Consider the following 15,978-nt stretch of genomic DNA (forward strand, 5'->3'; position numbering starts at 1 on the left):
TATGTGTGAAGCTCCATGATGACTCTTCCATGAAGGGAAACGACATCGGTGCCAGCATAGCCGACACATGTATTTCACCCACGTGCTCACACAATTACCCGACCTAACCATGCCAGCCTCTAGGGGCCTCGACCAGTTGGTTCTACGAACAAGCAAAACTACGGCGGCTACGTCGGGCCACACGCCCACCTAGCTCGCGGCCTTCCTAAGTCAGGGTGTCCCAGCCTGGCAAGCTACTTGACCAAAGCTGGATAATCCCGTCTATATCGGGACGGGCCAGACATGCCCTACTTCGAGCCAACTGGGCAACGAGCATCACCAAGGGATGTCGCCCCTCGCAATTAGCCAAAGATGACGGGTGACTCCCATTGTATGCGGAATCTATAGCCCAAGACACCACACCCTAGGATGCAAGGACAACAGAGAGCTCCGCCACCTTTGGTCACGGGCCCATCACCGCTGTGACTGAGGCAGACGGTGATAGAAAGAAGATAGTGGATAGGAGGGTTCGAGTAGTAGGGGTGGGGGAGTCTCCCGGGTCTCCATAGGTGAGGCGGCACGGGAGTTGGGAAAGAGGTCCATGGAGGAATCCACCCAATGTTTCCCGTAAGCTAAAACAGTTCATTTCCACCTTGCGGAAATAGAATGCTTAAAAAGCATGCACCTCGTGGCGCGCCCCAAGTGCCTGGGCTCCATGCAAGTGGGTAACATGAGATGAGTGCCATGGAGTTAGGTCATGCCCCATCCTCATCTTAGATCCAAACCACTATCTACATGGCCACCCTAACGAACTTGTTCCTCACTTAACCCGCAACGAGCGTGCTCCTGGCAACGCAGCTCACACGATCATATTGTTGAACACCCTGCATGTGTTGCTAGGCCAGTGGCATGTGGCGTACATGTTGGCCAGAGCCGTCACCCCGTTCTGCGCAAGCTGCACACAGTTTGAAGAGTGAGGTGAATGGGGGGATGGGTACTCGGTAGGTCGAAGTGCGTGATCGTGGACCTCAAGGGCGCATGGTGGTCGGACGTGCCCTGCTTACTGTCGGGAGAAGATGACAATGTGGCGGAGCACACCATTTTTTTCTTTTCTCTGGTTATAGGGTTACAACTTTTCCTTTCCAGATAAACCAAAAAAACTTGCATCTAGATGCATTCATAGATAGAGAAAAGTGTTTTGTACAAACCTCCACAGCGGACCAACACCCCAAAATACAACACTATGCATTGGAGAAGTACTCACCTGGAGAAGTGCGGCAAGGCTTGATCGTGTCGAGAAAGATGTCTATCAAGTTGTGAACAAGATGACAGAGGAGATGCCCTTGTACAGTGCAAGATGGGGGCGAATGGGATGTTTCACTACCACCAGTCTACGATCGCATCACAACCTCTAAAGTCATGCACACGAAACTCCAAGGTACACTGCACATATCTCCACTAGTTTCCCCGTGCCAAGCTACATTTGGTGCCAGACATGAACTTGACCTTTTTTACTGGAGAGCTAAGAATGGCGTGGCATTGAAGCCTACCTTGTTCGAGGAAGCTTTTCAGATTTGATCCAAACTGTTTCATTCCTAGTGTCTCCTATTCTCAAGCCAAGCTAGCCTCTCATTTTTGTAGTTCTTCTTTCTTGAAGCATTGTTGCTATTATAGGTTGTAGGAGAAAGTTCTGTTAGGTGGTGAAACTCATGTACTATGAAGAGAACCATTCACAGTAACGGTTGCATATACAAATAAGTTGCAAGACGTGTAGGGTGCAGTTGGTGAAACTATTTATCACCGGCTGATTTTAAGAGATATTTACTTGCAATGCTTTATATATGGAGGGAAAGGGACACTAAGGGTGGAGACACACATGGGCTAGAACCCCCACAAACGCACACACCACCATCGATCAGCTCCTCTGAATTTCTCACGGGCCATAGCAGTAGTATTATGTACTAACATACTACTACTTCCGTTCCATAATGTAAGACGTTTTTTGCCACTATTTATAGTGTCAAAAAACGTCTTACATTATGGGACAGAGGGAATATATGCTAATGGCAGTACATAATGGCTACTACTTAATTAGAAATTGAGCCTAAAGTTAATACTAATATGTTTAAATAAACGAAGCGCAGGTAATAGCCCATTTGCCCACTTTGACCATTGCCGGAACTATGAAGCCTACAAGATCTTTCAGTGAACCGGTGTGAGTCTAATCTTCAAGATCGATCTGCCAATTTTGCTAGGGCTCCCGCCACCACAGGTTGCCTTCTTGCTCCTGCAGTCCAGCCGTCGGGTGCTAAGAGACTCGACGCGTTTGGTTCCTGCTACCGTAACATAATGGGATACGGTATGGGGAAGCGCTGCTTCCAATTTTTCTATGTGGAATACTGGCTTTGTTTGGTTGGCGTCCGGTTTCCTAATCACCTTCCACTGGGCTGGTTTCGGCTTTGCGAAGCTGCGTATCAGAAACCGCTGCTGCCGGAAACGTAGTACGCGAACCAAACGTAATCTACCCCTGCAAAAAAAATAGAACCAAGCGTAATCTACGGTTTAAGAAAGCGTGGGGATCAGAAACCACGCCACTTTTGCCGAACCAAACGCGTTGGACGTGTGTGACAAGGTAGATCACATGCTGAGACAGGTTTCTTCCGCTAACCCATTGTGGTTGGCGCTCTGTTAATCTTCCCATGAAGCCATGCCATGGAGTCCATCGAGTATTTGTGCATGATGTAGGACTCAATTTCAAAGGTGTTGAACGTAATATGGCAACGCCTAGTGCTGTACGTGGCAGAGATTCAGAGTCCTGAAGATAACCATCGCCCAGGACTCCAACCGAAGATAGACTAGGATCTAGCTCGTATGCGTTTATCTTTGTAACCTCTCTTACTCTTCTTCTCCAAGTTGTAATCTGAACCAACTTGTACGCTATACCAGGAGGTCGCGACCTGGCTATATAAACATGCAACCGTCGCCCAGGATGGGCACGACGTTCCTCCATAAAAGGTACGCAGGTATACACTACCTCTACTGCTAGCTGGTATAGTGGTACATTCTATTTATTTATTTTTACTTTTTTGCGGGAAGTATAGTGGTACATTTTAAAGCACATGCGACACTTCTAAGCAAACCCATTCGTAGTTTTCTATTTTTAGGACTGCTAATGTGGCAAGGCAGCCCTAAAATAAGCATCTTCGCGTTCATTTTCAAGGAAAAATTTGCAACAAGGAAGAAACACGTGAGAGATCTTTTCAACATAAATACTAGTATCACTGTTGCCGCCTACCTGACTTCACATGATTCGTTGATGGTTTTGTGAGAGTAGAAAAGAATGTCTCACTAGAGCAGCACGCGTTGGAGTACAACTTAATTGGTCTACAGAAGTGTCCCATTCCTGTTGTCTCCCATAATAGCACAAAAGGGGTACCTCGTAACGACAAAACACCAGTATACTCTTTGAGCCAACATTGAACTTGTCACCAAAAAGACCATCATTCCCGGGATCAGACTAACTCTACAACAAATATGATGATCCTGGAGGCTCAAATTTTCCACAAGTCTCTGGACATTGGTAACTAGATCGACACCAATTCCGATGGAGTTGAACTACACCTTTTTTTAGCAACGAGTTGAACTACACTTATCCTTATTGTGTTTGCTATCTTGTCGAGGTGACGATGCTTCAACAACCTAGCCATAAACACTTAGGGACTATGAACATGCCAAAATATGTGATGCTTTTAGAACTTGAGAATGTTGTATGCTGCAAATATGAAACGTGTGCAAGGGGTATGCTATTGAATTGAGTGGAGTTCATGTCAAAATTTTGAATCTACATCTGATCGAGACAAACAATTTATTTACTTGCATGTGAGTCGGTGGCATTTATGAGATGTATGCACATCACACTAGTCCGTTTAGTGCAAGACAATGTGATGTCATGGAAATGTCCAACTCTACAGAACGTGTTTGGTTCACATTTATTTGGCATTTTTTCTCCACCATGTCTAAAAACCAGCATTCCCATGACGCTAATGTTTCATGGTCTACCTCTGACTCGGTATCGTTCTGGTTTGCCTCGGAGAGCTCTTAAAAGTAGAAACACCCTTTCCCTGATGATAATCAGTGACGGGTACAAAATTAAGTTTGGAACCATCGAAGTTTACGTTGATAAAACTCGATCTCGCTGCAAAGTTTGCGTTGGAACCATCTTAAAACTCATTCTTGCTGCGAAGTTTGTGTTGATGACATGAAAGTAACGGTTCATCGTTATTGTTTAATCATAGTCGAGTTGGTTACATAGTCTCGTGATTATGATTTTGCCCCTAAAATGGATGGTACTTGTAGAACTTCGGCTGGAGCACCAAACTTTCTTCTTTTTCAGATTAGAACCAAACAGTATTAATAATGACAGATGGATGGCTCATATTCATCCTGGCCGATCTTAATAAAATTTGAAATATATCTGAAATCAGAAGTTAGAAAAGGCCGACTGTACTCTTAAAACAGACACTTATTTATAAACAGGGGTAGTATTACACATTATGTGAGGTTAATATTGTTAACTCACAAAGTCATTCACCAGACAATCAAAATGTCGAGAGGAATCAATAATATAAGAACCTAAAAATAAATAAGTAGAATGCACGAGCAACAGCTTTGCCAGTAATTCCAGGCATCAGTTCCCTCTGTTTTTGAACGACGAGAACGAGAAGAACGATCGGGGTACTGCAACGACAAAGTAAAACAGAGCATAAGTGAAACGGCGAAAGAAACAAGCCGTGGCTATGGCGATGGTATGATGTGTGCCAAGTTTGTATCAGCGGAACCTCTTGGAGATTTTGCAGGCAGGGCCATCTCCTTGAGCTGAGACCTTGCAGGAGACAGCGGCACGAAGCTCTGCAGGGACCGAACTGCATGCGCACGCCGCGTCTTGGTGATCAGAAAAATGGCGAACACGTCGGAGGTAGACAATATGCAGAGAGCGCCCAGGAATTACCGTGGGGAGAGACGACATGGCTGCTGTCAAGATCGTCGGAGGCAGCATCCGACCAGCACGCTCTCGGCTTGTTGATCGGATCACCTTGCGCCGGCCCTTGGCTCGCGCAGCCGTCAGCTGCTGGAGGCGCCCCGCGCTCGATGACGACGGCGGCGGCGGCGGAACCGTCGGCACCGTTCCCGTTGAAGCCGTTCTTCTTGCCAAAGGTGAGGAACCTCTTGAGCCCCGCCACGGTGTCCATCGGCGACTGCGGCATCCCGGCTACGGGGACGGCTTCGCTCCTCGAGGCACAGCATGTGCTCGGGAGGAACACTATGCTCTGGTGCTCGGCCTCCTCCACCTCATCCGCCTCCTCCCGTTTCATCCTCAGCATCGCCGCGTCTGCCTCCAGCAGCTCTTCCGTGGACAGAGCTCCGCCGGAAGGCGGCGGGGTGGGGAGCGGGGAGCCGGCCGCTGAGGTGTCGAGCTCCGATCCATGGGAGAACGACGACTGCACGTTCGAGTACAGGGACCCGGAGCTCTCCTTGACGCTCGTGCCGGTCGCGTCAGATGCTGCTGCCATTGTCTCTGATGATGGCGATGATGCCATGGTCTCCGATGATGGTGATGATGCCATGGTGTCCTCGAAGACCTCAGCGGCTTCCTCGTCCCCAACCTGTTCGTGGTCTCTCTTGACGTACACGTAGCTCGGCTCGGTGTCGGAGTCACCGGTGATCTCCGCGTCGCCAAGCTTGTCACCAGATCGTGCGACCTCGCCGTCGCCATTGCCGTCCGCCTTGTTGTTGGAGTTCTTCGCTTTGGCGTCTGAGTGTTCGGAGCTTTGAACATCGTTGCGGTCGCTGTTTCCTAGCCTGGTCAAGAAATCGACCTGTCCGCGGCCAAGAGCCACCGACGGCGACGACGCGCGCGCGACGCCGTTGCCCGATCTCCTGGTGCGGTGAGGCCCGGGAGAAACGGCGGCCGCCGTCTTGATCTCTGCAAGAACGACCTGCTCGTGGAACCGGCTCCGCGCCGCGGCGATGGCGGCATCGGCGTCGCTTCTCGGCGCCGGAGCCGCGGCCTGCTTCACCTTCACACCACCCGCGCCGCCGTCGTAGCTGGCCCGCGGGGGCTGGAAGCGCGGCGGCCGCGGGCTCTCCCCCTTTACGGAGGATGAGGACGAGGAGGAGACGCTGCCGCGCTCCTCCTTGCTGCTGTCCTTGAGCGAGCTCCTGGTCCGCGACAGCGTCTTGAGCGGCCTCGGCGTCGCGGCGGTGGACGGCGGTGGCATCCTGTTCTCCTTCCGGGGAGTGGTGGGTGGCTCCGGGTGGGACGCTCGGCGGCTGGAGGGTAGCCTCGGGCTTGCCGCCGCCGGTGACGGCGATGCCGTGGCGCTCCTGAGACGTGGGAGCTTCATGGCAGGGATGCATTTTGGCGTGGCAGGGGAGGCTGGCTTCTCGATGCTCCGGGGCTTTTGCTGCACGAAATGAGAGAATTAGACAAGAAAATACAGTATGGCTTCTTAATCTGAAAAAGTGATACTCCCTCTCTCTCAATTTACAGGGCGTGCGCGTACATCTAGGTTGTCAATTTGACCAACCTAATACAAGTCATATATTACAAAAAATATACCAATATAAACTTTAGATGTTCTATTTTCAAATGATCTATTTTTTGTGTTATATAATTTATATTAGGTTGATAAAATTGACAACCTAGGTATACGCGTAGGACTTGTAAACTGAGACGGAGGTAGTAGAAAACTAGTACTACTACTAGAAGGTGTGTAAATTTTGTCTGAAATCAAATGAAGCAAGATTTATTAAAAAAATAAGAACAATTACAAACTAAATGGACATAATACGAAAATATAATTTATTATATACTGTATTTAGTAGTACTAATTTGGTATTGTGGTTACTTGTAATTTTTGCTGCAAACTTGGTCAAAGTTTGCATTGTTTGACTTCAGACAAATTTTATTGGCTTTATTTTCAAGTACGGGGGAAGTGCAAGTCCATGAGCATCAGAACTAATTGGTGAAAATAACCTCCAATGAATTTAAAGTTTAAACCTAGTAGAAAACCTCCACATGCAATATTTCGCTTATGTGTTTGCAACATTCTCCCTTTGTTAAAATTGGCTGCAACACTGAGCTCTAACTCGAGCTAGAGCTCCATCATATGGCCATGGCAGCTTTCACGCCAGGGATTTTGTTAGTAGCCATGGCCATGAGCTCTCCTGGAGGGGTCAGCTACGCCGCATCTTTTTCATGCCTCTCCTTGGTTTCTTAAATTTTGATTACATCAGAAAGCAAAGGCATGCACATCTACACGAGAACGGCATTTTCGAGCTCGGCCTTCATGTAGGCCGGGTTTTTTTAATTCAAAATTCATACTTTTTGGTTTCAAAAAATTCTGCAAAAAATTGTACAAGTATAGAAGCATGTGATGTGTATGTGTGTAAATTTTCAGGATGAAATACCTTGAGATGCGATCTGTGCAAAAAGAACAAATTCATGAACTTTTGGGATGAATAGTATCATGTTTTCAAAAGCCATAGATTTGTCTGTTTTGCACAGCCCTCATTTCAACATATTTCATCCTGAAAATTTACGCACATGTGTGTTATGCCTCCATGTATGCCTCTATTTTTTTTCGAATCTTCTGAAATGTAAAAATATGAATTTTTTGGAATTTTGAACTTTTTAAAACCCGGCCTCCACGGAGGCCGAGCACCAAAAGCAATTTTCGCACCTACACATGCAATATTTATAGGCATCTCAAGTTTCCAATTACCGGAAATTAACTTTCCCAGAGAGGTACGATGCAACAAGCAAAGGCATGGACACCTACTCTACTGAACCACATAATTCAAAAGCTACCTGATGAAAATTGCCTAGAGCTATCAAATTCCAATGAAATTCTACAAAAGGCAGCCGGTTAAGCCTAATAACAGTCCAGTAACCATATCAAATAACACCTGGCATGTTTCAACAACATTTTTGGTGCCGATGCTTGTCAAATTACTATCACTTTCTTGCCAGATTGTTAGCCACTTAATTGTCAGATCGTTGGAAGTCGGTATACGCACTAAAAGACTTGCTTCATGTTACTTAGGGGTGGGCATAAAAACCGAATACCGAACCGATTTCGAAACAAAAACACCAAAATTTTGTTTTTTATGCAGGCACGGGAGAATTTGGTTTTTAACTGTGCTAACCGAGCTTATATCGGTTGCCGCAAAAAAAAGAGCTTATATCAGATGGTTCGGTTTTCCCACTTGTTAATCGAAAATAAACCGAGTTTACATCAAGTCAAAAGCGCGAAAGAACAGCCCGAACGAGCTTGTCCCGCGCCCAACCTTGCTATGATGAAATAGTTCCGCTCCAGGGCGGCTAGCGTGCGTGCAACTCCCGTGGGTCGACCTGACCACCTGCACGCAAGGCCCAAAGTGCATAGTGTTGGCCGTTGTAATGAGTTTGCATGTACATATGGGGTCTACTATGAGTAATGCTAGACCCATGTAAAGTTACTTGAAGATTTTACGTAACAGACAACATGAAAGATTGAGATTAGATGGAAGGGGTTGGGAGGGACCCACCCATGAGAATCCGGGGGGCGAGAGAGTTTGTTAGGCAGGTTACGTAGCTCTTCCTATCAGCTTTCGTAGGTGTGGGATTATTCGTTTACTATTTAGTACCCCTTGCCTCGTTACTTGGAATAACCAGAAACCTTGGCTATAGTAGGTGTAAACTGAACAACGAACTGAATTAGCGGTTAACCGAACTTTTGGTTTCTTAATTTTTGTTGTTCACTGAAATTTAAAAATTACCCCGCTTTTACTTATTGTTAACAAACTTGAATACTCATCGTTAGCTTTTGGGTTTACCCGTAGGTCTAGCATTACTCGACTACAAACAATCATCGTGGTAACTCTTCATTGTTAAGATGGCAACTGTGATGATATATACTCTTGCAACTTTGTGGCGACAAAAAATATCATCAAAACATGTCAAGATGGGGTCTTGTTTTGAATTCCTCGTCGAGATGAACCCACGGGTAAAGCCAGATTGGATCAAATGTTTGTGCGATAATTTTTATTTTTATTTTGAAAAAAAAAACAATCAATGGGATGATCTTTGCAAATGATGTGTAAGATTCGTACATGTATGCTTGCGCGTTCTTTATATAGATAGCCAAAATCCCATTGGGATGCCTCTTGCCTCATATAGATTTCCTGAATCAACAAATATATATCCCGGTTGTTGGTTAAGTGAGGCGTACACATTTTCAAAGATTTTACTTTTAATTTGGTCAGTGAGTAATTAGTTGAAGAATATATATCATCCACCCGTGATGCAAAACCCGTGCCCGTGCCCGTGCGTTGGTGACAAGCGTACAGCAACCTCGGACCAGAAAGACCAATGGATACCAAGACATGCGTGCCACGTCTCTCACCCGATGGACCGAAGGACTGCACCACTGACACGATAGCTCAACTAAGCCTATCTTAATTAAGGAATCACAAGAAAGGCACAAAAAGCGTGTCCCACGAACACAAGGATCGGCAGGACAAACACGTCACCAAACAAACAAGGAACGAACGTGAAACTTGCTGCGTCCGCCGGAATGTCGTCGACGCCGAGCAAAAGGATCCAAGAACACTGACTGCTTTTGTCCCAGAGATTGCATGATCAGCTTAGAATTCTTACCATTTCGGAGGCAAAAGCAATGGGTTTTTGAACGTTTCTTATTATTCGGTTTTTAATCCTTCGAACGGAAAAAGGCGATCGGTTTTTCAACTTTTTGTTTTTGGAACACGCACTGGGCGAAAGAGACAAGGAGATCAACACAGTGATAAACTAGGCGTTGGGTTACATGATTCGTTACCTCTCTGGCGGGGCTGGCGGCGGCGGCGGCGGCGAGCCCGTCGCCCGGGCGGTGGCGGCCGCCGTCGAGGCGCGCCCAGAGCGCCTTCACCTCGGCCTCCTTGCGCTCCATGCGCGCGAGCCAGCCCTGGCGCAGCTTCTCGTCCCGCCGCCGCACGTACGCCTCGTACCTCCTCCCCCTCCCCACCTCCTCCTCCTCCTCCTTCTCCCCCGCGCCGTGGCTGCCGTCGTCGGGACGGCGGCGGTCGGACACGGCCGCGGCTGCGGCGGCGGCGGCGTCCCTCCGCTCGGCGAGGCGGCGCTTGTAGCCTTCGAACTGCCGCTCCAGCTCGGCTGCCTGCGCCCACAGCGGGTCCGCGGCGTGCGCGCCGCGCGGGAGCGGCAGCATCGTGGTCGTCGCCATGGGCGCGTCGTTTGCGCTTGCTCGCTTCGATGCGAGGCGCGCGCGCGACTACTACGTATGGTGTGCGACGTGTGGAGGAGCTCTTGCCTCTGGCTGGGGTTTTGACCTGGACGGGGTCGTGTCGTGGCCGCACGGCCGGCCGGCGCGGCAAGGCAACGCAAGATATGTGGCGGCGGGCCGGCGGGCTTTCGCTGCTCGACATATGGCGCGTTTTCTTCCGCTCGGGCCTGCGGCTTCTGGGCGAAATGTGGTCCGGGCGGGCTGGGATGTCAGTGGGCTAATGAGGGAAAGCCCATATTTGAGATGGCGGCAAAATGGCACAAGGCGCTGCTTCCTCATAAAAAAAATGCACAAGGCGCTGTGTGTGTGTGCGTGTGTGTGTGTTTTCGTCGAAAGGGGATTTATTCAAGCAATAATGGTTCGGTTACAATCTGCTCGAAGACTACTAAGCAAGAAGTCTGGGCTACTAACAATCCAGCTATCAGTACCCTCAAGCGTACAAGCACGCTGAGCACAAAGGTGAGCCGGAAAATTTTGCTCCCTACCAATATGACGAACCAAAAACGAAGAGAAACTAGATACGATATCCTCCACTTCCTTCAAGATAGGCGCTGCAATTGAACGAGAATTGTGGCGCGAATTCCATAGGTTGACAAGCTCCAGGCAGTTAACCTCCAATATCACATGTGAGTATCCACGTAGCTGTGCAAAGATGACCCCTTCACGAAGAGCTAAGAGCTCGGCAACAAAGGGATCCGACACACCTGGTAGAGGCTTACTTCATGTGCCAAGGAACTCAAGATGAGATCGGGCCACACCACTAGCTCCTCCTGCCATGGAGTCCGCAAGAATAGAACCGTCAGTGTTTATGGTGATCCAGCCCGCCTCTGGTGGTTTCCAACCCTGTACTCCCTGTGACGCGCGGCCCTTCGGGATGTCGAGGATGGAAAGGGTTTCATGTACCCACTTGATGGCCTGAACCGGGTCAAAGCCATCCCGATCGTGAGTCCATTTGTTGCGCGAAGACCAAATGGAATGCATAATAGTTATGATCTTGCATCTTGCATCCATTGGGAACATTGGGTTCAGCAAGATATCGCGAGCCCAAGTTTGTGGGTGCAGTCTCGGGAGGTGAAGATCAAACCTCTGTTGAGCTGCCATCCAGAAATGTTTTGCATGCACGCATCCAATCAATGCATGCATCAGGTTTTCCTCCATGGCTTGGCAAACGCCACAAATGCCAATGGGTTTAATGTGTCTGTACTTCAAGGTCATCGAGTCCAGAAGGATGCCGCACAAAACCCTCCACCAGAAGACCCTCACTTTCGGTACCACATGCAGCTTCCACAAGGCAGCCCACATCTGTTTATTTGCCGATGAAGATTCTGTAATCGCCCCTTCGTCATGAGCACGAAGCTCGTTTCGAGTCACAAGAGAACGATACGCCGATTTAACAGTGTAGTTGCCCGATTTTTCTAGAGCCCAAGCAAGGCTATCTTCCCCACCATTTGCACTCAGAGGAATGTTGAGGATAGCTTCTGCGTTAGGGTGAAGAAAATTTTGCCAAACTAGCTTGATGTTCCACATGCCTGTATAATCATCTATCAAATCTGAAACATGAGGTAATGGAGCAGAACTTAGGCGTCCCATAGGTTTCAGAGTTGCAGTATTGGGGATCCAAGGATCGGTCCAAGTTGAAGTGCTTGTGTCATCGCCTATCCTATGGATCAGTCCCTGCTCCAATGCTTCTCTGCCCGCCACAATGGCTTTCCACGTCGCCGATGCCCTCGCCAGGATAGTTGCATGGAGAAAATCCATATCAGGGTAGTACTTCCCCTTCAGCACACGAGCACAAAGGGAATTCGGGTGGGTCAGGAGGCGCCACCCATGCTTGCCAAGCATAGCCAGATTGAATAGTGGGAGGTCTTTGAACCCCATCCCACCCTTGATTTTTGGTGACGCTAGTTTGTCCCAAGACAGTCAGTGGAGAGCCCTTTTACCTATCAAGCTTGACCACCAATACTTTGCCATACAGGATGAAATACCCGTGCAAACCTTTTTTGTTAACTGAAAGCAGCTCATACTATAGGTTGGGATTGATCGGACCACTGATTTCAGCAAAACCTCTCGGCCGGCGCATGCCAGATTTCTTTCGGACCAGCCGCGGACCTTGCTGCGTATTCGTTCATTTATATGCATGAACGTTCCACTAGTAATTCTTCCAATTGCTGTCGGGAGCCCAAAATATCGTTCTGAGAAAGCTTCGATCGAGATCCCAAGAGCTAGCTTCAGGGATTCTCGAAGGGGTGCGCCCGTATTTGCGCTAAAGAAAATAGAACTCTTCTCCTTATTTACCGCCTGGCCGGAGCACTCAGCGTATATTCGAAGAATTTCATTTAGCCTGTCTGCACTTTGGGTCTTTGCACTGATAAAAATGAGACTGTCGTCGGCAAATAACAAGTGATTAACCCACGGTGCATGGATACTCACCCTGATTCCTCTGTCAATGTATGCTCCACCATAGTTATTCAGGAGGGAAGTTAGTCCTTGAGCACAGATGAGAAAGAGATATGGTGAAATAGGGCATCCCTGGCGCAACCCTCTCGAGGGGTTGAAAAAAGGAAGAAGATCACCGTTGACCTTGATCGTGAATCGTACCGAGGTAACGCACTTCATGATCAACCTGATAAAACGATCACCGAAGCCCAGTCTAGTCAACATCGCTTCGAGATAATGCCATTCCACCCTATCATATTCCTTCTCGATGAACTCATTCATGGCCTCAGAGACACGAGGTTGCACACATGGGAGAAGTTCTTCCATCGGAAAGTACCCTTGTGATTGGTATAATGCTTGATAAAAGCTCATTATTTCATGTTTTACTTCCCCTGGTTCGCTGCATGTCTGACCGTCCGCTTTCTCCAGGGAAGTTATTCTGTTTATGCGCTTGCGGTGGGCAGCCTGGGCCTGAAAGTATCCAGTGTTCCGGACGCCCTCCTTAAGCCATGTCACACGAGATCGCTGCTTAAGCCATATTTCCTCTTGACGAAGTGCTTCTCGCAGTTGTGATTCCACCGCTTTCTCTTCGTCCGTTGGTCCGCGGCCCAACGAGGTACGTCTTAGGCGATCAAGACGTTGATGAATCTTGCGTACTTTTTTCGCTAAGTTTCCAAACTCACGCTGGCCCCGAGTGCCCAAGTCGTTTTGGACCACCGAGAGAGCATCAATTAGCCCTTGAAGTCCACCTTGCCCAGCTCCTGTCTGCCATAATCTCCTGATCAAGTCATCATAATCAGGGTGAGATTGCCAAACGTTTTCATAACAAAAGGAACGATGTGCACGTGACCATCCCGGCTCCATTGTAGCCTTAAGTTCCGCAAGCAAGAAGCAATGATCAGACTCGATACTGCTGATATGCTTGACACATGAGAATTCAAACAAATCTAGAAACCATTGGTTGACGAGTGATCGATCCAATCTGGCCTTGACGTTCCGATCCCCTTGTTGTTTGTTGTCCCATGTGAAAGGGACTCCATGCCACCCCATCTCCTGGAGTGCACAATCAGCTGCCATGTCCCGGAATGCACGCATTTTCCCCTCCGGTCTTGGGTTAATTCCGAACTGCTCGTCCGCCTGAAGAATTTTATTGAAATCTCCCATGCATATCCATGCTTCATGAGGGACAGCATACAAAGTGTGCATGAAGCACCAGCTATGGTGTCTATTTTCCACCCGTGACTCGCCATAGAAGCCCGTGAAATGCCAGGTTTTATTTGCTTGACTCACGGTTACATCAATGTGGGAACCACTGTAATTTTGCAAAGTTACATTGACATCGCTTGACCAAAATAGGCCAATACCTCCACTAAGTCCGTCACTGTCAACGGCAAAACAACCTGAGAAACCTAAAGAATGCTTCAGTTCGTCAACTCTCTTGCCCCTAATCTTCGTCTCCATGACAAACAGTAGGGTGGGCCCTTCTTGCTTCACAAGCTTGCGAAGCTCTCGAACTGTCCAGGGGTTCTCAAGCCCCCGGCAGTTCCAAGACAAAGTGCTCATTGACTCGGGCAGGGTTGACTAGCAGCCGCTGCCGAATTTTCAAATGATGGGGGGTGGGCTTCTTTTTCTTTTGATCTCGCTCGGGAAAGGCCTCCTTGAGGTCTCCCATGTCTGTCTCAGTAGGCGTCACCTCCCCGGCGTCCTGGTCCATGTGTGCCTCTCCATGTTCAGTGATGGCGAGCTGTGCAGGTAGCACCTTGCAATAGACTTGAGTGGTCTGAGGCCCTCGTTTGCGCTTGTTCTGAAGGTGATTCTTGACAGGTGAGTTAACCTCCGTACCTCTCTGCTGCTTGGTGTTGGACGAGCATGACTCACGTGTGCTAGGATGTGAATCGGGTCTCCCCTTTGTCGTTCGCGCTCCAGAATTTTCCTTCTTTTTGTACTCTGGCGCCCTGAGGCTAGACTTGAAGGGTAGATCCCCCTTCTCGTCGCGCGTCCCCGGCATAGGGCAGAATAAGTCTGAGTTTCCCAAGCGGCTGCAAGAGAAGCAGAAGTGCGGAATATTTTCATATTGAATGTCATAGCAGTCCGTGCTTTTCCTCTTGGCCGACTCGATCAAGATCCATCTACGTAGGGGTTTCTGCACTGCAATGGTAACTCGGGCTCTAAGAAATCCCCCCACAGGATCAATCTCCACCACGGTGGCCTTATGATCAATCTGCTTTGCAATAGCCAGGCCCCAAGTGTTATTCTTCAGGTTGTAAGGAAGATTGGCAACCCTTGCCCACACCATCAACTGATCGAATTTGAGTTCCGATGGCTGCATGTGTGATTCGAAGTCCTCTAGGATCACTGCGTGTTTGCTGATGTGCCACGGGGATCCCTCCCAGATGCGATCCCGATCTCTTTTGGATTCAAACTCCGCAGCGAACATATTTTCCCCCAATGGACGAAAAGCCAAGCCCCTAGGGTTACCCCAAGCTGGACAAAGGGCATTGGATATGGTATTGATGTGGAAAAGATTTCGGTACATGACCTTGCCCGCCAGTAGCCACTTGGGTGCTGCACCGTCGTCCGTGTCATCGATCAGCGAAGACGTCGCCTCCTCTTCAGAGATATCAAGGGTCTGTTTGGTTCATGACTAACTTTGCCACAACTAAGCTTAGGCAAAGTGTGGATGCCACAAAAAGTGTGGCTAACAAAATGGCCACCACAAGTGTGGCAAGATTCGGCAAGAAGTTGAGTCTATGACATGTGGACCATGTATCTAGAAAAGTGTGGCAAGCCACAAGTGTGGCAATGAACCAAACACTTGCCTAAGATATTGTGGCTTGCCTAAGCGTAGGCGTGGTTGTTGGGGAACGTAGCACAAATTCAAAATTTTCTATGCAACACCAAGATCAATCTATGGAGATTCTAGCAACAAGAGATGGAGAGGATGAGCATCTTCATACCTTTGAAGATCGCTAAGCGGAAGTGTTACAAGAACGCGGTTGATGGAGTCGTACTCGCGGCGATTCAAATCGCAGAAGATCCGATCTAGCGCCGAACGGACGGCGCCTCCACATTCAACACACGTACATCCCGGGGACGTCTCCTCCTTCTTGATCCAGCAAGGGGAGAGGAGAAGTTGAGGGAGAACTCCTACAGCACGACGATGTGGTCGTGGTGGAGCTCGTGGTTCTCCAGCAGGGCTTTGCCAAGCACTACGGAGGAGAAG

At 48.6% G+C, this 15,978-nt stretch overlaps 1 protein-coding gene across 1 annotated transcript; it reads right to left on the reverse strand.

Moving 5' to 3' along the window:
• Positions 1 to 4,483: 4,483 nt before the first annotated feature.
• Positions 4,484 to 9,982, reverse strand: LOC119340070 (serine/arginine repetitive matrix protein 1-like). Its single transcript, XM_037611985.1, has 4 exons — positions 9,858 to 9,982; positions 4,988 to 6,443; positions 4,818 to 4,901; positions 4,484 to 4,716 (listed from the first exon to the last, which is right to left on the reverse strand). Exons 1-4 carry the CDS (start codon positions 9,966 to 9,968, stop codon positions 4,667 to 4,669), a joined length of 1,701 nt encoding a protein of 566 aa, XP_037467882.1. The 5' UTR covers positions 9,969 to 9,982; the 3' UTR covers positions 4,484 to 4,666.
• Between the last annotated feature and the right edge of the window lie 5,996 nt (positions 9,983 to 15,978).

Source organism: Triticum dicoccoides, chromosome 7B (genome assembly GCF_002162155.2).
Source record: "Triticum dicoccoides isolate Atlit2015 ecotype Zavitan chromosome 7B, WEW_v2.0, whole genome shotgun sequence".
Lineage (NCBI taxonomy): Eukaryota > Viridiplantae > Streptophyta > Magnoliopsida > Poales > Poaceae > Triticum > Triticum dicoccoides.

Excerpts from the sequence above, each read along its gene's own strand:
- LOC119340070 (XM_037611985.1), bottom strand. The coding sequence starts at position 9,968 with ATGGAGCGCAAGGAGGCCGAGGTGAAGGCGCTCTGGGCGCGCCTCGAC. Across the intron at positions 6,444-9,857 it reads CCGCCAGCCCCGCCAGAGAG|CAAAAGCCCCGGAGCATCGA; the intron begins GTAACGAATCAT and ends CATTTCGTGCAG. Across the intron at positions 4,902-4,987 it reads CCATGTCGTCTCTCCCCACG|TTCGGTCCCTGCAGAGCTTC; the intron begins GTAATTCCTGGG and ends GTGCGCATGCAG.